This window comes from Lissotriton helveticus, chromosome 1_1, assembly GCF_964261635.1.
Source record: "Lissotriton helveticus chromosome 1_1, aLisHel1.1, whole genome shotgun sequence".
Lineage (NCBI taxonomy): Eukaryota > Metazoa > Chordata > Amphibia > Caudata > Salamandridae > Lissotriton > Lissotriton helveticus.
Window position 1 is genome coordinate 363,356,203 of NC_136057.1, and position 17,448 is coordinate 363,373,650.

At 45.4% G+C, this 17,448-nt stretch overlaps 1 protein-coding gene across 1 annotated transcript in view; it reads right to left on the minus strand.

Moving 5' to 3' along the window:
* Window positions 1-2,103: 2,103 nt before the first annotated feature.
* Window positions 2,104-17,448, minus strand: part of HDHD5 (haloacid dehalogenase like hydrolase domain containing 5) — a 165,774-nt gene continuing 150,429 nt past the window's right edge. The window contains exons 6-8 of the mRNA XM_078673655.1: window positions 8,136-8,310; window positions 5,621-5,809; window positions 2,104-2,943 (exon numbers count right to left, since the gene is read on the minus strand). Of these exons, the coding sequence (XP_078529781.1) occupies window positions 2,559-2,943; window positions 5,621-5,809; window positions 8,136-8,310 (749 nt within the window). The 3' untranslated portion in view covers window positions 2,104-2,558. The remainder of the gene's footprint in view (window positions 2,944-5,620; window positions 5,810-8,135; window positions 8,311-17,448) is intronic.

A 17,448-nucleotide genomic window follows, 5' to 3' on the forward strand; every position in this document is an offset into this window, starting at 1 on the left:
GAACTCTATATTTCCTTTAGGTCCACGGTAGTACCAGAGGTATGGGTCCCGGTGTACTCATAATTTTGATGCCTTCCTGCCACAAGTTGTCAATAATGGGTATGGAGTGCACAGACTTCCTAGTGTCCTCCTTGAAATCATACAGAAAGAAGTCAGTCTGCTTGACTGTATCGGCAAGTGGAGCCTGGTGGATGCTCTCTCCATCAAATTATGTAATCTTCCAATATCCTCCAGGAGAGAATCTGATGGTAGATGTGGAGGAGAAGAGGGAGTTGGTACGATATACTCATCCCAAGGATCTGGCTATGGGAGAGCATTAGGGAGCTCGACCTCCTCTCCTTCTTCTTCTGAAGCAGGCGTATCCTCTGCGATAGGACCTGTAGCTAAGGGGCAAGGAGTCATCGTTGCTGTAATTGAATGTGGCAAAACAGGCCTACCCAGTGGGTCTGCTTGAGGTAGTGGCCTCTCAGGTTGATCCGCTACGGGGAAACCTTTGCCAGTAATTCGCCAACATTGCCTGCAGGTCTTGGATGAGAGAAGGCAGCAGATGGGCTATGGCTCTAGGACGCGGTTCTGGCTGAAATCCAAATCAATGGTATTGATGAGGTGGAGCCACATAGCTCTATTGATAATACTGATGATAATCCTCATTTTCCTCATCATTCTCATCTTGACATTTTAAGTGTAGCTTTGATAGGCTATGAGCGACACCATAAATATCATCATTGTCAGAGACCTGTATGTCCAAGAGATGTGATGGGATTAAAGGCGATACCTTACTGTACTCTGACATGGCTGGGAGCAGAAATGTTTTGGTTACCTTAGTAATATAAGTAAATCTCGTAGACGTAGTGGATACAATCGGAAGAGCAGATTTCATCGTCAATCGTATCTTCGCTGATGGTATCCTTGTCGACGGAAGGGTGTCGACAGCCTTCAACGATTTTGGCGCCGACGGTGATCTCAACATCGGCGGGCTCTAAGAGAGCGAGACCCTCGTCGAGGGTAAATGACCCAATATTGCCGTTGTTGTCACAGTTGGTGCCGACGATGTAATGTTTGTCATTCCCGACAAAGGTGGCAACGACACTGACGATTACTTTTTTCAAGATTTATGCCCCACAGGGTCTGAGGACGAGGCTCTGGGACAGTCTTTGTTCTTTCTGGAAGGCATAGAGGGCACAGCCAATACAGAATCTGAGGAGTGTTTCACTGCTTTCCCCTTTTTTGAGTCCTTGGTCCCATGAGAAGGTTTGTGGAGTTTCCTCCCTTCTCCGGAGGAACTGTCCTGTGACCTGGCCCTCTTGTGAGACTTGGAGGATCTATCACTTTCTTCATCTGAAGAAATTGTCTGATGTTTAGTGGTCTGGAGCCACAATAACAACGTCCTCTCTCTATCCTTGAAAGTCTTTGAGGAAAAGGCACAGCAGTCTTTGCATTCCCTGTCCTCATGTTTAGGATGGAGGCAATAAATACAATCCTTGTGTGGATCATCCGCATGGACCCTTTTTCTGCCACAAGTCTTACATGGGCAAAAAATGCCTCTTTTGTCAGACATGGTGTCAAGACTGTAGAAAAAACCGAGTAGCACTCAGGGAGGCTCCCTTCCACACGACGTGCTCTGAAAATCTGAGGGAATATGCCTCTGCTGGGAGTGTTCTAGAGGGTGCTGACAGCTGATTGGCTATGTTCAACATTTGGTCCTTTTTTTAAAAAGGATATAGATAGTCTATCAATAATATGGCATAAGGCCATTATAGCCTTTGATGTTTGTTACATAGTGCTTGATTATTTTACCGTGGGACTCCCTTCTCGACGAGAGGGAATTATTCAAGCATGTGAATCTATGAAAGATACACCAATACTGGATACATTAAGTTATGTAAATCTTGCCATAAGGATCTATACCGACTTGGCTCCATCCATGAATCCTTCTATGAATGGTCTCTACAAACCTTATTGATTAAATATATTGGTACTCTGGTCTCGAAACAATACCAGTCTTCCTCTGTCCACGTGTTTCTCCAGTCCCATTAAAAAGTGTGCATTGACAAAGGCATAGCCATTCTGTTTCAGCTACATAAGTAATGACAGGTGGGCTTTTAATTCAATACATTTATCCCTGTATGATACAGAAATGTACCCCGTAAGGGGTTTCAATTGAACATGAAAGTATTCAGGTTCTAGTTCTTAAAAAAGCAGGTGGCTTACAGCTTTGGTAAGAACTGCATGGTACAAAATTAAATTTCATTAAATAAAACATAACAATAAAAACAGTATTAAATACCTCTAGAGAGATATGAATAAAGAGATTGAAAAGTGTATTTTTGGGTATATGATGGAGATGTTGCCATGTGAAAAGATTTGGCAACTAACGTTGTCCTCGTTCACATTTGTCGGAGGTGACAATGTCCAAGGTGCTAAAACTATCAGCCAAAGTGCACCTTCAATTAATTTAAAAACACAACTTTAAAATCAGTGCCATCTTGGGTAAACTTACCAAGTTCTACTGATCAAAACACAGTATCTGCAGCACATAATTGTGATCTCTGCAGTTCTCACACAGGGTACCAATTCTCCTTCTGAAAAACCAGGTCCACGGCCTCGCTGACATCTTGCACAATGTAGGAAGCCTCCACTAGGCTGGGATCAAAGTGGAAGTCCCGATGTCCATGGAACACTGTCTCTGTCACACTCTCGTTGGGGTCATTGGGCACATTGCCATGGTTCTGGTAAACGCCAGTGCAGACCAGGATGGAGGTGCAGCTCTGTACATAGTTCCCAGAAGAATGTTCTGTGCTACCAAAGCTGGGAAGCGCATGATTCATGGCATCCACATCCATAAAGCTGCCTTTCGCCTTGGCTTGTAAACCTGCTTGCTGGTTGGTTTTAAGGTGTTGGTTGTATAGGTTGGCACCATAGATATCAGCCATGGGATTATCTCTGTAGGAAGGCAAATAGGAGACAAAAAATAGCAAAGTTCCCAAACAAATTCAAGATGACAATTTTTGTTTTGACGTGTGATAAGTTACTATATTGACATATCTTCAGCGTGTCAATTTGGTATGCCTTGTGAATGAGGTGGGAACATTCATTGCAAAAAACAGTGACACAGAAAAGTAGAGAGAAACATTCAAATAGTTACTCCATGGAAAATGGAGAACAACACATCTTGTCAGCAGGTTGATGTGTGAATGTAGGTGAGGGACATAAACACACTGGATGCACGCTGTGACTAATCTGTCACAATGCAAAACTGACATTTGGTAGGATTCACAAAAATGCTACCTTATACAGATCTATGGGACAAGATTCTCTTTGCAAGTTCTACCGAGTGGCTGTGAATGTAGGGTTAGAAGCCTTCGAAGGATAGCAGGCCTCCATGCCTACACTGGCATGCACAAATTACAGACAATGAAGCTCCTGCTCCATAAAGCAACAGGAAATGTAAGTTTAAAAAATGGAATGATAGAGTTGGTGGAGCACGCTGCTGTACCCTGGATTGCTATGTGCTCTCCCCAATGACTACAGCTCACATTCACAAAGTGAAAGCTGTCACTTATTGACGGCTTCCCCTTTGTTAATGGATACCACCCTCTTTCAGATTTTGGTATTCAATCAATGTTTTCGAACTGCTACTGCAAACCACTGTTCGTTTACAATGCAAATAGTGTGTGGGGTGCTCATTTTATGCGTCCTTTTCCTAACAATTTGTATTAACTTGCAAAGTGTAAACAGTAACTTGCAGACACTTGAATGGTAATGCGCCTTTGATACATTGCTAGTTTTTTGCATACACTGGCTTTGCACTCAAAAAAATCGATTTGCACATCAGCCCTAGAAAAAGATATATTCGGCCCACAAGGCATGTGGGGCCTCCTGTCCCTATAGGATTGTCCGTGGAGGAGGTGGAGAAGGCAATCAATCCAACCCTGTGCTTATTTGCACATCAGCCCACAAGGCATATGGGGCCTGCAGTCCTTGCAGGCTGCTCTGTGGTGGAAGTGGAGAAGGTAGTCAATCCAAACCTTTGTTTCCGGGATAAAATAAAGTTCCCAGCAGAAGATGCAACACAAGTATTTGTAATGCAACAAGAAATTGCTTATCTGGAGAGTGCAAGAGAAATGATGGAATAAACCTAATTACATACACCTGAACTAGTTTTAACTCACCTTTATACTTTTTGTTTAAATGTCCAACACCACACCCACTTCACTTAAGCTATTTAGTATACCTCTTGGACACAAACAAAACATCCCTGAACTCCTCCATTTCAGAGAGGGGATTGTAGCCCGCACTATGACTAGGTTCACATGCAAGGAGGTTACCCTATTATGAAGCATGCTGCCTTCGGGTGGGTGAGGGAAACTGTCCTTTAAACAGGGCACCCCATTAACATTCTTCCAGTTCAATAGACCCAGGGTTTCTTTTGTGCTGTTTGACTTACAAAATGTACCAGTGTCATGGCGCAAAGAGCAGCAATGACCAGTATATAAAGTGGAGGCATCTTGTTAAAGTATCCAAGCGCTTTGACCCAACAGTCTCTAAGGATGTTGCAAAGAACTTTGAATTTGATCCTATGATTCATCAGCAGTTAGTGACACTCTCAAAAACCTGGATGAATGTGATTAAAATTGTAGGCGGAGGCATGGAGATAGAGCATTACCTCACCAAAAACACCTCTATGCCCATTACTTTTACACTAACCTCAGATGTTTCATGAATACAACTGATAAAAGGAAGCATGCAGTACTTCCATTGCTCATTTCATAGACCATGTAGTTCCAAAGCCTCTTACCAAGAGATGCAGATCCTTAGTGTTAGTTGGTTTTGCAAACTGAAGCATAATAACAGCCCTCATGTATGGACTATAAAAGTAAAGCATCCGAACAGCAAGTGTGCAAGAATCAGCAGGCGGGCATGGAGATATATCTGCAAGCATAAAGACATGAGTGCCTACTCTGTTTGCACTGTAGAGGAGCAATGCCAGTAGACCAATCGGAGATTGAAGTAAAAGTGCTTTTTACCCCTTCACACAAATATATATTTTTTCAAACACTTTTTATTGAACAACGCACAGCAGCGGCACAAAACTGCATACAATTATTCCCAGATATTTACAATGCAAGCAGAGAGAAAATGATCAATTCACAGAGCCCTCCACAGCAGGTTAAGATCTTGATTATAAGTCCACCACAGGTCCCACATCTTGTGATATTTCTGTGAAGAACCCTTGTAGACATTCAATGCTCCTCCGCTTTGACAAAGTGGTCGATGCCACGTGTCCATTCCTCCATGGCAGGTGATACTTCTGATCGCCAGTGGTGGCCAATATCACTTTTGGCTACCAAGAAACCCATAGCAACAAAGAGCCTTGCACATCTTGCCCCCCTACTCCCCAACTCATTCATCAGACCCAGTAGGGCCATTTTAGGGGTGAGGGGTAATATGCTTGGCGATTGCCTGTGATATTACCATGAGCACTTATTGCCAGAAAGCGTATATCAAAGAGCATGACCAAGTGATGTGAAAGAAGGTACCCTGGATCTCCCCACAGTGCAAACAGCGTTGATCCACCACCTTTGCAATATCTTTATCTGCACATTGACTAATATCTTACCCAATGGCGTAGAGTCTTCCAATAGGAAGTGGCCATCCATACTGCTCTGACTGCTGCCTGATCAGGTGCTCGGCGTAGCTGTACGTAACAATGCTGGGTTTGCCTATAAGGGCTTCATACTTCAGTTCACGGCCCGTCACCTTCTTGTAAATGTTTTCCAAGCAGACGAGAAAGGTGCCATGTCCGAACCTGCTCCGATCAAAAGAATGAGAGAAAGTTTAGTACCAATCTCTGGCAATCACATGGCATCATAGACCAAGAAGTCATCACCTCATATTTCATGGGGTAGAAAGGAGCTTGTATATTTTCTTTCATTCTTCACACCTATAGAAGGCTGAAGTGGTAATGCAGGCATCACAGCAGATTTCTCCTGCTAAGTTGCCTTGAATGTCAAGGTGAAGACTAACCTTGCCACTCTTCTCAAATACCCACATAAGAGGAGAGCCAATTGGCTGCAACACTGCATCTCTGGTACAATTTCACCCCATTTTCGTGTAGACGATCAAAATGAGACAATTATATCGCAAGAATGACTTTTCAAAATCCACTCCCAGTTTGTAGGTCATTAAGAGAGGTAAAGCCACGATTCTGCTTTGCAAGAATAGGGACACAACAAAAAGCCACAACTATGGAATTTGAGGAAATTGGGTAATTTCGCGTTCCGCAGAGAATGCGGAATTGCCAAAAATTCCACGATCCGCGGCTTCGCTGAGATTTTGCTTGTTCGCGCTTTCAAAATGCGTGTTCACAAGATATTTCTCCTCGAGCACGCAAACACCGTTCGTGAACAGTAAAAAAGTATTGCGAAAGGGCGGAACAATCAATTCCGCGTGTTCGCAGAACTTTTGCATGCTTGCAGAGATTTTGTACCGTTTCGTGTAGCTTTGCGTAGCGCGATGACGCAAATTCCGGCCACCCCTACTACTGAGTGCCAATTAGGTCTGATTTAGCAGTGTGAAGGCTTGACGTCCAGGAACTGCACTGAAACCACTTACTCATTTCTCATATTATGATGAAGAGGAGGTCACATGATAATGACCTCTAGCCATAACTGAATTTGGACAGGTTTGGGTTAGTGATATAGTGGTCAAAGTCTCTTGCATGTCATCTAATATCCAACAAAGTTTTATTTGGCATGTCCTCAAAATGGTTTTTCAAGCAGCGTTGTTTTCAGACATTCCAAGTTTACTAGCGGGCAGATCAACAGCAGACTCTCTTTTAAGAGAGTATATACTATTGTATTACAATTGTGCTTATATTACACTTTTTACACTTCACAAAGTAGGCAGGTGAATATCAGGCATGCAGCTACACCGTAGTGAGTACTTGGAGCATGATTACAATGAATTAAGGCCCGCCACCAACAGCCTGTTGGTGGCAGGCCCTCCGCCATCGTACTGAGGTTTACGTAAGGATTAGTAATCTGGCGGGCAGAAACGTGGCGGTCAGAAAGACAGACTGCCACAGTTCCGACAGGCGGTCATTTTCTGACCGCCTGTGGGAGCTACTGCATTGGCCAGCATGGCAGCCGTGCCTGTCAGGCACTGCCTTGGAATTATGATATCCCTTTTCCGCCGGTCATTTCGTGGCGGACAACCCACCACAAAATGGCAGGTGGAAATCAGATTTGGGGGCCCGTGGCGGGCCCCCCCTTAATCCCTGGGCCAGGGAAAAGAGCACTGGGGGGGCACACCATAGCATTTCCCTGCCACATGGTGTCTGCCACATATTGCAGGGAAATGTCTAAGGTGTATTTTTAACATTGCTAGCTGCAGCACCCGCCGCAATGTTAAATATAGCAGATGCGAACGCCATGGTGGCGGTTGCATCGTAATTCCATATGTGGGACCGCCACCTCATAGGCGGGCGTTTCCCATCCCCGGGACGATGGTGGACGGACAGAAGGCCGTCCGCCATCATAATCAGGCCCTAGGTTTAAAGAACACTTAATTGCAGCGTGTCCTATGGGGAACTGTTTTGATGTCATGCATTTTAAACAGAGTAGTGTTCTTCTCCCAACATCGGTTGCTGCGCTTTAGCAAGTAGTGGAGCACAGATGAGTAAGGACTAGAAGGCTTGGGGTTCGTATTAAATGACTGATGTGTGTGGTTGGAATTTTGTGGGCTTTGAGTGTTATCCATGTAGGAAGTGTTTTAGGGTTATGCCTGATACATCAAGAAAAAATGATTTGCCTTTTAACCAGCTCAAAATCAAAGACTATCAAGTCTGGCACTTCTATTATACAAGGTTGATCCCCTTTCTTCGTCCTGGGTGCTTCTACACTATAACAGTGGTGATAATGGTCATAGTAAGTAGCTCAGTGAAGGTTTTGTGCCGTCACTCTCTATCACCGCCACGAAGCAAACTTGTAGTTTGCTCCTTACTTCTCCCTCAAACCTATTTGAGCTTTCGGGATAAAGGAGGCTAAGTCATAGTAAAAACTGATCAGATCACAGCAGTTATTTTGACTACACTGCAAATTTCCTAAAATCTGGCATTTGATTTTCTTTCCTACCTTGGCATCTTGGCTTCTGCCATCCACATGAGATCCATGTTACATGCCAAGACTGGGATATGGGGGTACGGTGGTGGTGAGAGCCAGGCTGCAGGGTTCCCCCCACTCAGGAGGACATCTGTAATTAACTGCAGGCTGGTTTCCCAACGGATGGGCTCTCCGAACAGGACCACCGCTTAGAAAAATAGAAACATGGCCATTCGGTCACTTCAAACAACATTCATTTTCATTTTAGTGTCAAATGCATGCAAACATGTATGAACTGCAAATCAGATCTCCACATCTATCATATTGCTAGGTGGCATTTCAGCTTGGTTAACACTATGCAAATATTACACACACATGTACTTCTCTGTTAAAGATGTAGCAAACTTTATGTAAACTAGGATGGGCATCGAACAAAGTTAGCTTTATGAATGGTTCAAATTCAACTGCATTACAGCTTATGTCCTATTTTACTGCTCCAGCGTCCAAATAGATTGGGAGAAATCTGACCAACCAATAAATCTGACAAATAATCGGTAGTGTCAGGTAAGTTGTTGAGCCTTTGTTACTAAAGGGCTGTTAGGAAATCCTAGTAACAAGCACTGCTGATGTTCCTGGAAACAGAGGAACCAGATACTGTTGCAAGATCACTGAATTGTTAAGTACCTCCTCTTCAGGTTTTCAATTCTGAGGGGCAGCGAGGTCGAACAGTCAAGGTTTACTGTTAGAGAGTGGTGTGGGGTAGAATGACTAGTTCAGCCAGAATATGTATCACTAGCAACAAAACCGTATTGAAGCAGTGTTATTATTTTGAGAATATATGCATTTATATTATAGTTGGGTCAATATGCATATTAACCTTAAGATGTTCTATGCAATGTAATATTTCGCTTTACCAATACATCCTCTGTGCCCAGCTGAAGAGGAAGTTTGCGGAGTCAAATCAGTGTTATGATCACACTTGATTGTAACCTAGAATCGCTGAAGCAAAAGGCTTATTCAGTGGGCATGTGTGTGTGTGTATATGTATATATATACATATACACACATACACACATATATATATAAATATATAAATATATATCTATATATACACACACACACACACACACACATACACACACACGTTACACCCAACTCTCCAACTCCCTCCTATACACTGCCTTTGGCCCTGCGCAGTGTGGGGTTGAGTGGAGGACCTAGCTCTGCTCCCACCCTCCTACGGACACCCTCTTCCCTGCAGCCCATGGCTTTTGATCTTCAGCCATGCACAAAGGGGAGTTTGGCAGAGCAAGCAGTTGGGCCCTGGAGTTTTGGGCGCAAGTGGGGAGTTGAGAGCAGGGCATCCAGTTGGGAGTTGGGAGCAGGCCCGGCCACGGTCTGAACACAGCTGACTATGTGTAACAATTTAAAGGGTGTCCTTTTATGAAGGGAGACATACTGGCAGTCCTGCCAAGTACCAAGCATCAGGCGCTAGACTAACACATTTTAGTGTGGTCCTCCGCATTACCAAACTGAAATGCACTGTCACGCATATGATGCATTCTGCATTATGTGTCTGCTGAAGCGATGCCTAAAACTCAGTAGTGTGGCAGCTATCAGAGTGTCGTCCGTGGCCTGTGTGGTGCTCCCGCAGGCTTGGGGCGCTTGCAGCTGACCTAAGCCATGGGCTGCTTGCTGGCAAACTCACTGCTCTGCAATAATAAATCTCATCAGATGACTCCCGCAGTGCAGCAGAGTCAGACAGCCTACTGCCTAAAGTCATGTGATTGTAAGTCACTGTCTGGCCTCCCCAGGCGCTGTAATTGGACATCACGTCCTGCTGCCATAGCGGAAAGTTAAGTTGACAGCGGCTGGCTACTGGTTTGCACCAGCAGCAATGCAATCATCATAGTGCTTGGCCCACAGTGCTGCTGCAGCTTGCATCGGCCAGCTGAGGCTGTAATCAATTATGGCCACTGGCCGCTGTGAAAATTCACAGCGGCCATGTTGGACATTGTAGGAGGAACCCACACGACCCAACCAGCTTCTCTGCCAGCATCCATCCTGGGTGCCATGTGGAAGGTGGCAAGACTCTTGAATTTGTTTTTATATTTGGAAGGGGGCATGCAGTCCCCCACCCCGATCCACTACTAACCCTATCCCCCAGGGCCAACGTTTATTTTAAGGGGAGGGGGATTGCAGCTCCCCTCCCTGAGCCATTGCTGGCCCCGGGGACCCTATACTCTGGGGCAAAAATTATTTTAACGGGGGAGCGTGAGCCCCCTCCCTGATCCAAAAACTATCCCTGGGGACCCCCTCCCACAGGGCCTATGCTGGGTTCCGTGGTCCCACCCACGGTGCCCACAAGACTTTGAGAATTATAAGACTTTTCTTTTCCCTTCATCTTAGTCCGTGCCTACTCTTCTGCTATATCAGTCCTTTCCTTCACTAGCGCCGGGACGCCCCTTTGCTGGGGCAGCTGTCGCGCTTTATAAGACACAATAACATAACATAACATAACATTGGGGTCACGGGGAAAGCCCATGGCCCTACCGGCTCCCTTGCATGCACCCATCCTGCAGCGGGAGCTGGCTTTGTTCCACTCAGCAGGCTCCCAAGGATGTGCTTCCCACGACAAAAGCATAGAGATGGGTCAAGGGATAGGGGCTCCGGGGCCTTTTGAGGCTCTGAGAAGGAGCAGCACAAACTTTTTTTTTTACTTGCAGTCCCAGTGGCCTTTCAGGGCTCAGTGCTGAGGACTGTGTGCTCTCTTCATTTTAAATTGCATGCAGCCGCAGAGAATGGGGTCCCCGGGGAATTCAGAGGTTGCCTCTTTAAATTAAATGTGGCCCAGGGGGTTGGGGTCCCCGGGGATGTTCAGGGAGGGAGGCCACATGCCCCTCGTTCCTATAAATCGGTGGCCACTTGTGGTGGCAACCAATAAGATCTCTTTTTGAGATCTGTCAGCTCCGAAGATTCTCTGTGGTATGAAATATACAATGTTTTGAGCCTCAATTTCTCTAAAAGTATTGAACGGATTTACACCAAATCAATACATACATAAATGGTGGAAGACAAATAAAATCCAGAAAAAAGAAAACTGAATTGGTGTCTGCTCTATTGTGGTTTGAGGAATTTGTGAAGCGAACGAAGGAATGATAAATATAAATATATATTTACACACACACACACATATATACATATATACACACACACATATCCACACACACATATATGCACCCACACACATATATATATATATATATATATATACATATATATACATATATATATACACACACACACACACATATATATATATATACACACATATATATAAAAATATATAAAAATGTCAAGTGTAAGGCGTGTCAACATGGGCTGAATCGAACGCATTTTAAGAAATTTTTTAATAAAACTATTGCGGTAAAAGGCCATCTAACTTGCAAGTCTAGTTTTGTGGTGTATCTATTACAATGCCTGTGTATGAAAGTATATATAGGGAGCATCACTCTACCTGTACATCAGAGAATTTTACAGCACCGCAGAGCAATCATTAACAAGGATAGAACATACCCGGTGGCTGTGCACTTCGAAACATTCCATGAAAGTAATCCCTCCAGCTTGCAGTATAGCTGTATAGCAGAAATACCCAAAAGGAAGAGAGGGGGGATAGGGAAAAGGAACTTAGGAGGCTCTAAGCCTATTTTATTTTGGAATTTAATAGTAAAGAGCCCTATGGATTAAATATTGATGAAGATTTTTATACTTGCGTGAACTAGAGGAAAGATGACATTGGAATCTATGTAAAAATGCTGCATATGAGAAAGAAGAATTTGTTTTTAAATGTTATTATAGAAAGTTGGCATGAAATGAAGCAAACAAGTCATGAAGCAAAGATGAAAGTTTAAAATTGATTAAATGAAACAGTACATTGTGAAAGTGCAAATTAATCCTTTTACACTTGGATTTTTAAGAATGAAGGGTATTTATATATTTATATTTGTTGATGGAGATATTTATTGAAATTTTGTTATAAGGGAGAGAGAAGTATATGAATATATTCTGGGTTTTTAACAGGAATAATATACTGTAATGCACTAGCACTTTAAGAAAAGAGAATTAATATGAGATCTAGTACTGTGAATAAACAAGCACTTGCACTTTCTAGAATTGTTAAAGCAAACAAAAAAAGGTAATCTGAGATACAATGGCACTGAATAAGCACTTGCACTTTTTTACTGTTGAGAACAGTGAGAATTATTGGCATGTCTAGTACCTGCCAAGAGTAAATATAAGGAAAGGAGATGTGTAGAAAGCACTAGCACTTTCTGAACTTTTGTACTGCATGTGGGAGGAAAGGAAGGTAAAGCACTTGCACTTTGTATAATTGTGAAACAGCAATAATGAGGCACTGGCCTTTCTAGTAATTAAAATGGATTTATTTATTAATTAAATTTGATAAATAAATTATCCAACATGCTGTTATATTATAAGGCAGGCATTATAGGAAATGTGATGAAAAATGCAAAGAATTAATTTTCTTGCAAATAATTATTTCCGATTGCCGCAATTGTGATAAATATTTTCATCTACACAAGTACTTTAAAACATTGTAAAGTGTCAAAATGCCATAACATGTTTCAGTTCCAATTGTTATTTATTTTTTAACAAAATGTTCTAAGATGGCCGTCATGTCTTGCACAGCACTTTGTTTACACGTAGTCTGTCACCCATGTCTACTTCTTTTTTTTTTTTTTTTTTTTTAAAACCTTTATTGTACAAAGAAAGCTCACAAATACGGGCCTAAAACCCACGAGGGCTGGCCACCACATGGTAGACAACGCAGTAAATGAAAAACAAATTTTCAACAGGATATGTCACCAGGAGCACAGGAGAAACAATAGGAGCATCGAGCAATCAGCAAGAACAGGACAATAAAAGGTTAATTTTCTAATGCGGGGTGGGGAAACAGAAGAATCATGGGCCGTGCAAAAAACAACCAGGGAGGGGCCGCGGCAAGCCGCCATCTTACGGTCACAGAATGACAAAAGAGGCCATACCAACATAGCTATCAGAGAGTATAAACGTAATCGGAATATAAAGAAACGACAATGGCATCAATCAAACCGCACCTACCCGTCGCCGCCCCCACCCAAAATGAGGAGACATGATCAAAAAGGCCCACATAATAAAAGACAATACGATACGCATCCCAACAAAATAAAAGGACCCCCATAAAGGAGGAAAAAGGGGAGAGGGAAAAAGGGAACGAAAGAAGGGACTCCCACCAAACCACGCACCCCCAGGAGTGAAAGCAGGATAATAGAGTCCGGCAAGCGACATAGCAAAAATCGATACCGAATTACCCAGCGAGCTACAATCAGATACATACCGGAATACGAAAGTCACAGAAACTCCCCAGGGGGATACAGGAGGAGACGGAGTCCCGGAAAAAGTGAACACACAAGAGCCATAGAACAAAAAGGAGAGGAAATAAGGGAGGAAAAAGACCCCCCAATACGGACAGACCCCCCCCAACCCACCCCTAAAGCCCACCCTGCACCCCTGCAGAAGGCTACGGCCTACCCCCCCGCAGCGTGCCTGTCGCCCTAATTAGAACCCGAAATATAGCGGAGCAAAGTTAAGTCGGAAACAAAGACAAAAATGGGAAGGGAAGAGAAGGAAACGAGGGATGGGAAACACACACAGACATACATGGGGGAGGGCCGGGAGACAGGAGTAAACGCACCCAGCCACCCGCCTGAGTCGAGGAGCCAAGTCCCCGGGAAGCCAAAGAACATCGGGTTAGAGTCCAGGGTCACCAGTCAATCACACAGAACCATACCGGGACAGGTTGACCATCCAAACCAGTGCAAGACTACCGCACACAGATGCCAATATACATTAGCCCTGTCCTTGTTTGTCCAAAGTGGAAACGGTCCGATCCAGCGAGGACCAGGTTACGAAGAACAGGAGACAGACAGCAGGAAGATCCAACGGCAGTCCGGAAAAGGCACGTAAAGTGGAACACGGACGATCCAGGAAAGTCACGAAGTGTAGCAAACGATGCAGGCACAAGTCCAAGGATATGTCCAGAAGAACCGACCCATCTGGGCCAGCACAGGAGACATCGCCGGGCAGCAGCGACCGAAAGGAAGCGGGAGAGTCATGAAGGCCAGGCCAGGTAAAATCCAGCTCCCGGGCCCGAGAGAACGAAGGTAGCGCAGGAGGAGGAGGCGCCATCAAGTTCCGTACAGCAGCAGACGCGGTCGGAGCCGGGGCCAATTCCGCCAGGATAATTCCAGCCGCACCCCGCGGCGGCACAATCACGTCTGGCCGTGGGGGCTCAGGAGGCCCGCCGTGAGGAACCATCTCCGAAGCTAGGATAGGCGCGGTCACACAGAGCCGCCAGGAGAGCAGGGTGTCCAGTAACTCCTTAAGTGTAGGAAAACATTCACAGTATCGGGCACCCGGGCCATGCGGCGGGCCCCCAGCGCTCGCCCAGGCCCGGTCAAGACACTCGGGGTCGGCCGCCATTTTGAGAGTCCGACAAGGCAGCGCGGCTGTAAATCTCCGCCGAGGCGGCAGTAAGGCAAACAAAGTCCCGCTGACCGGCAACAGAGCACCCCGGGCAGGAAGGGGGGCCACCAGAAGAAAGGGAGTCGCCGGCCACCCAACGCCGCCGGTCCCGTTCTCCGAGTCCGGGCGGCAAAATCAAAATGGCCGGACCGGAGAACAAAGGGAGAGCAAGCCAGACACACGAGGAGCTTCGACCACGGAAGGCAGCGCCTCCACCATAGGCCTCCTCCCCACAGGAATCGGCCAGGAAGGACCTCCGGCCCACACGAACAACGGCCCTCCGACCACCTCCTCCGCGCCCCGGAGGGCAGATCCGCAGGCTCCGTCTGGCCCGGGAGCCGGCAAGAAGATCCAGGCCAGTCCGCCTCCGACACCCCAACACAATCGGGGGCACTGCACCGGATCTACAGCAGCCAGGATAACCGGAACAAGAGGTAAGTGCCTGCAAAGCGTCGCAGCACCACCACTCAGCAAACAGGGCTTCCCGGGGCAGGATTACAGCAGGATAAATGTGAAAACCCAGGCGGGCGAACGGAGCCGAGCTAAAGCGCGGCCATCTCGGTCGCGAGCTAGGCTCCTCCTTCCCATGTCTACTTCTTAATGCCTATTTTAATCGAAACAGATGATTCATCTGCATCGTGAACAAGGCAGCGAGAAGCTGTTGAAATGCATTGATGTATCATCACTTCAATAAATAATTGATTGACTTACCTTTTGGAGTGCCGGCTGATCTCTGCTAAAACGCAGTAATCGTATTTTCGGATATACACACACATATATATACACACACACACATATATATATACACACACATATATATATATATACACACACAAATACATATGCACACACATATATATACACAAACACACATATATACACATATACACACATACATATACACACACATATATACACACACGCATATATACACACACACACATATATATATATATATATATATATATATATCCATACACAAAAGGTTACCCTTATGGAGCTGCCGCAAACAGAGGGGTTACAGCACAAATCGCCACAGGTAGCTCCATTGACAGCATGTCCCAAAGCTCTCCATACATGCCATATGCGTTTCGAGCGTGTTTGCCGCCCTTGTTCACTGGCTGAAAATGACGGAAGAAGCAGGCTCATTGAAAACATCTGATTTATTGGAATAGCGAGTCCCGCCCATGTGGGCGTCTTACAAAACAGGCACTCTGGTCGCAGTAGTCCCAAAATAATGCCATGACTCCCGTTTTTTTCAAAACAAGTGTGCTGCTGCCTTCGTCATTAAAATATAACTGTCCTTGTTAGGTGAGGAGCGATGATTGCACCACTGTCCCCAGGGCCATTATCTGCCTTTGGCTGAGGCCCCCTCTGTTCCAACAAGAGTTCGTGTATCACAGCTCTCGGGATCTGCCCGATAGCGGCGGGGCAGCTCCGGGACCGAGCCAGCCGCTCTGAAATCCATAGACAAAATGTTACCCTTATGGAGCTGCCGCACACAGAGAGGTTACAGCACGAATCGCCACAGGTTGCTCCGTTGACAGCATGTCCCAAAGCTCTCCATACATGCCATACGTGTTTCGAGCGGGTTTGCCGCCCTTGTTCACTGGCTGAAAATGACGGAAGAAGCAGGCTCATTGAAAACATCTGATTTATTGGAATAGCGAGTCCCGCCCATGTGGGCGTCTTACAAACAGGCATTCTGGACGCAGTAGTCCCAAAATAATGCCATGACACCCGGTTTTTTCCAAAACAAGTGTGCTGCTGCCTATATATCATGTTTGCTCCTGCCCTGCTGGAGATTTAAAAATGCTCCTGCTAGGCGGGAGCGAACACGTTTTCCCTATCGGGCAGGGAAAGAGCTTTTGCTCCAGCCCGACAGGGAAAAATTATCCGTCTAGGCAGGAGCTGCCATGGTTTTAGATTGCTATGTGTGGCATTTTCATAATTTCAGTGTAATTATGAGTGACATTTCAAGGACCATGAGTGACACTTTCTTGAGCGCAAAATCAAGTAACAAAGACTGGGGAAACATATAAATATATGAAATTACACCTGTTTGACCAATGCTCTAAGATATTGCCCTAAGAATAAATTGTCCTACACAGAATCTGGAAACCTAAATGTTCTAATCATGGGCGGTCTTTCCACTTATCACTCCACTCCACTGGGACCAGTCCAGGCCGCAGCAATGTCACACCCTCCCTTCGGCAATTAGCGGCGGGGTGATGGTCACAAAGTGCAGTGTACCTTCTAATGTCAGTGGGAGAGGCCCCAACACAACATCATCCATGACAGTGAGTTACAACACTCACAAATGACGGTCAGGTCTTGTGAGCACTGAACCCACCCACTCCAACTGCAGGCAGGTCTTCCAAATTTAACACATCTCTGACACACTGTTGTAAACTGTCACACAGGGTGGGTAGTCTACTTGTTCACGCTACTGTCTACTTGACTCGGACCCCAGGCTCGGTCCGTTGGTCGGCTCTGCAATATTACTTGAATTTTTGCCGCAGCTGGGGGCCATAATAGATTACAGCCTCAGCGTGCCGGTGAGTCAAGAACTATGATGATTGCATTGCTGTTGGCGCAAACCAGTAGCCAGCCGCTGACAACTTAACCTCCCGCTCTGGTAGCAGGACGTGATGTCCACGTGCAGCGCCACGGGCAGCCAAACAGTGACTTACAATCACGTGATTTCAGGCAGAAGGCTGTCTGACTCAGCCGCGCTACAGGAGTCATCTGATGAGATTTATTA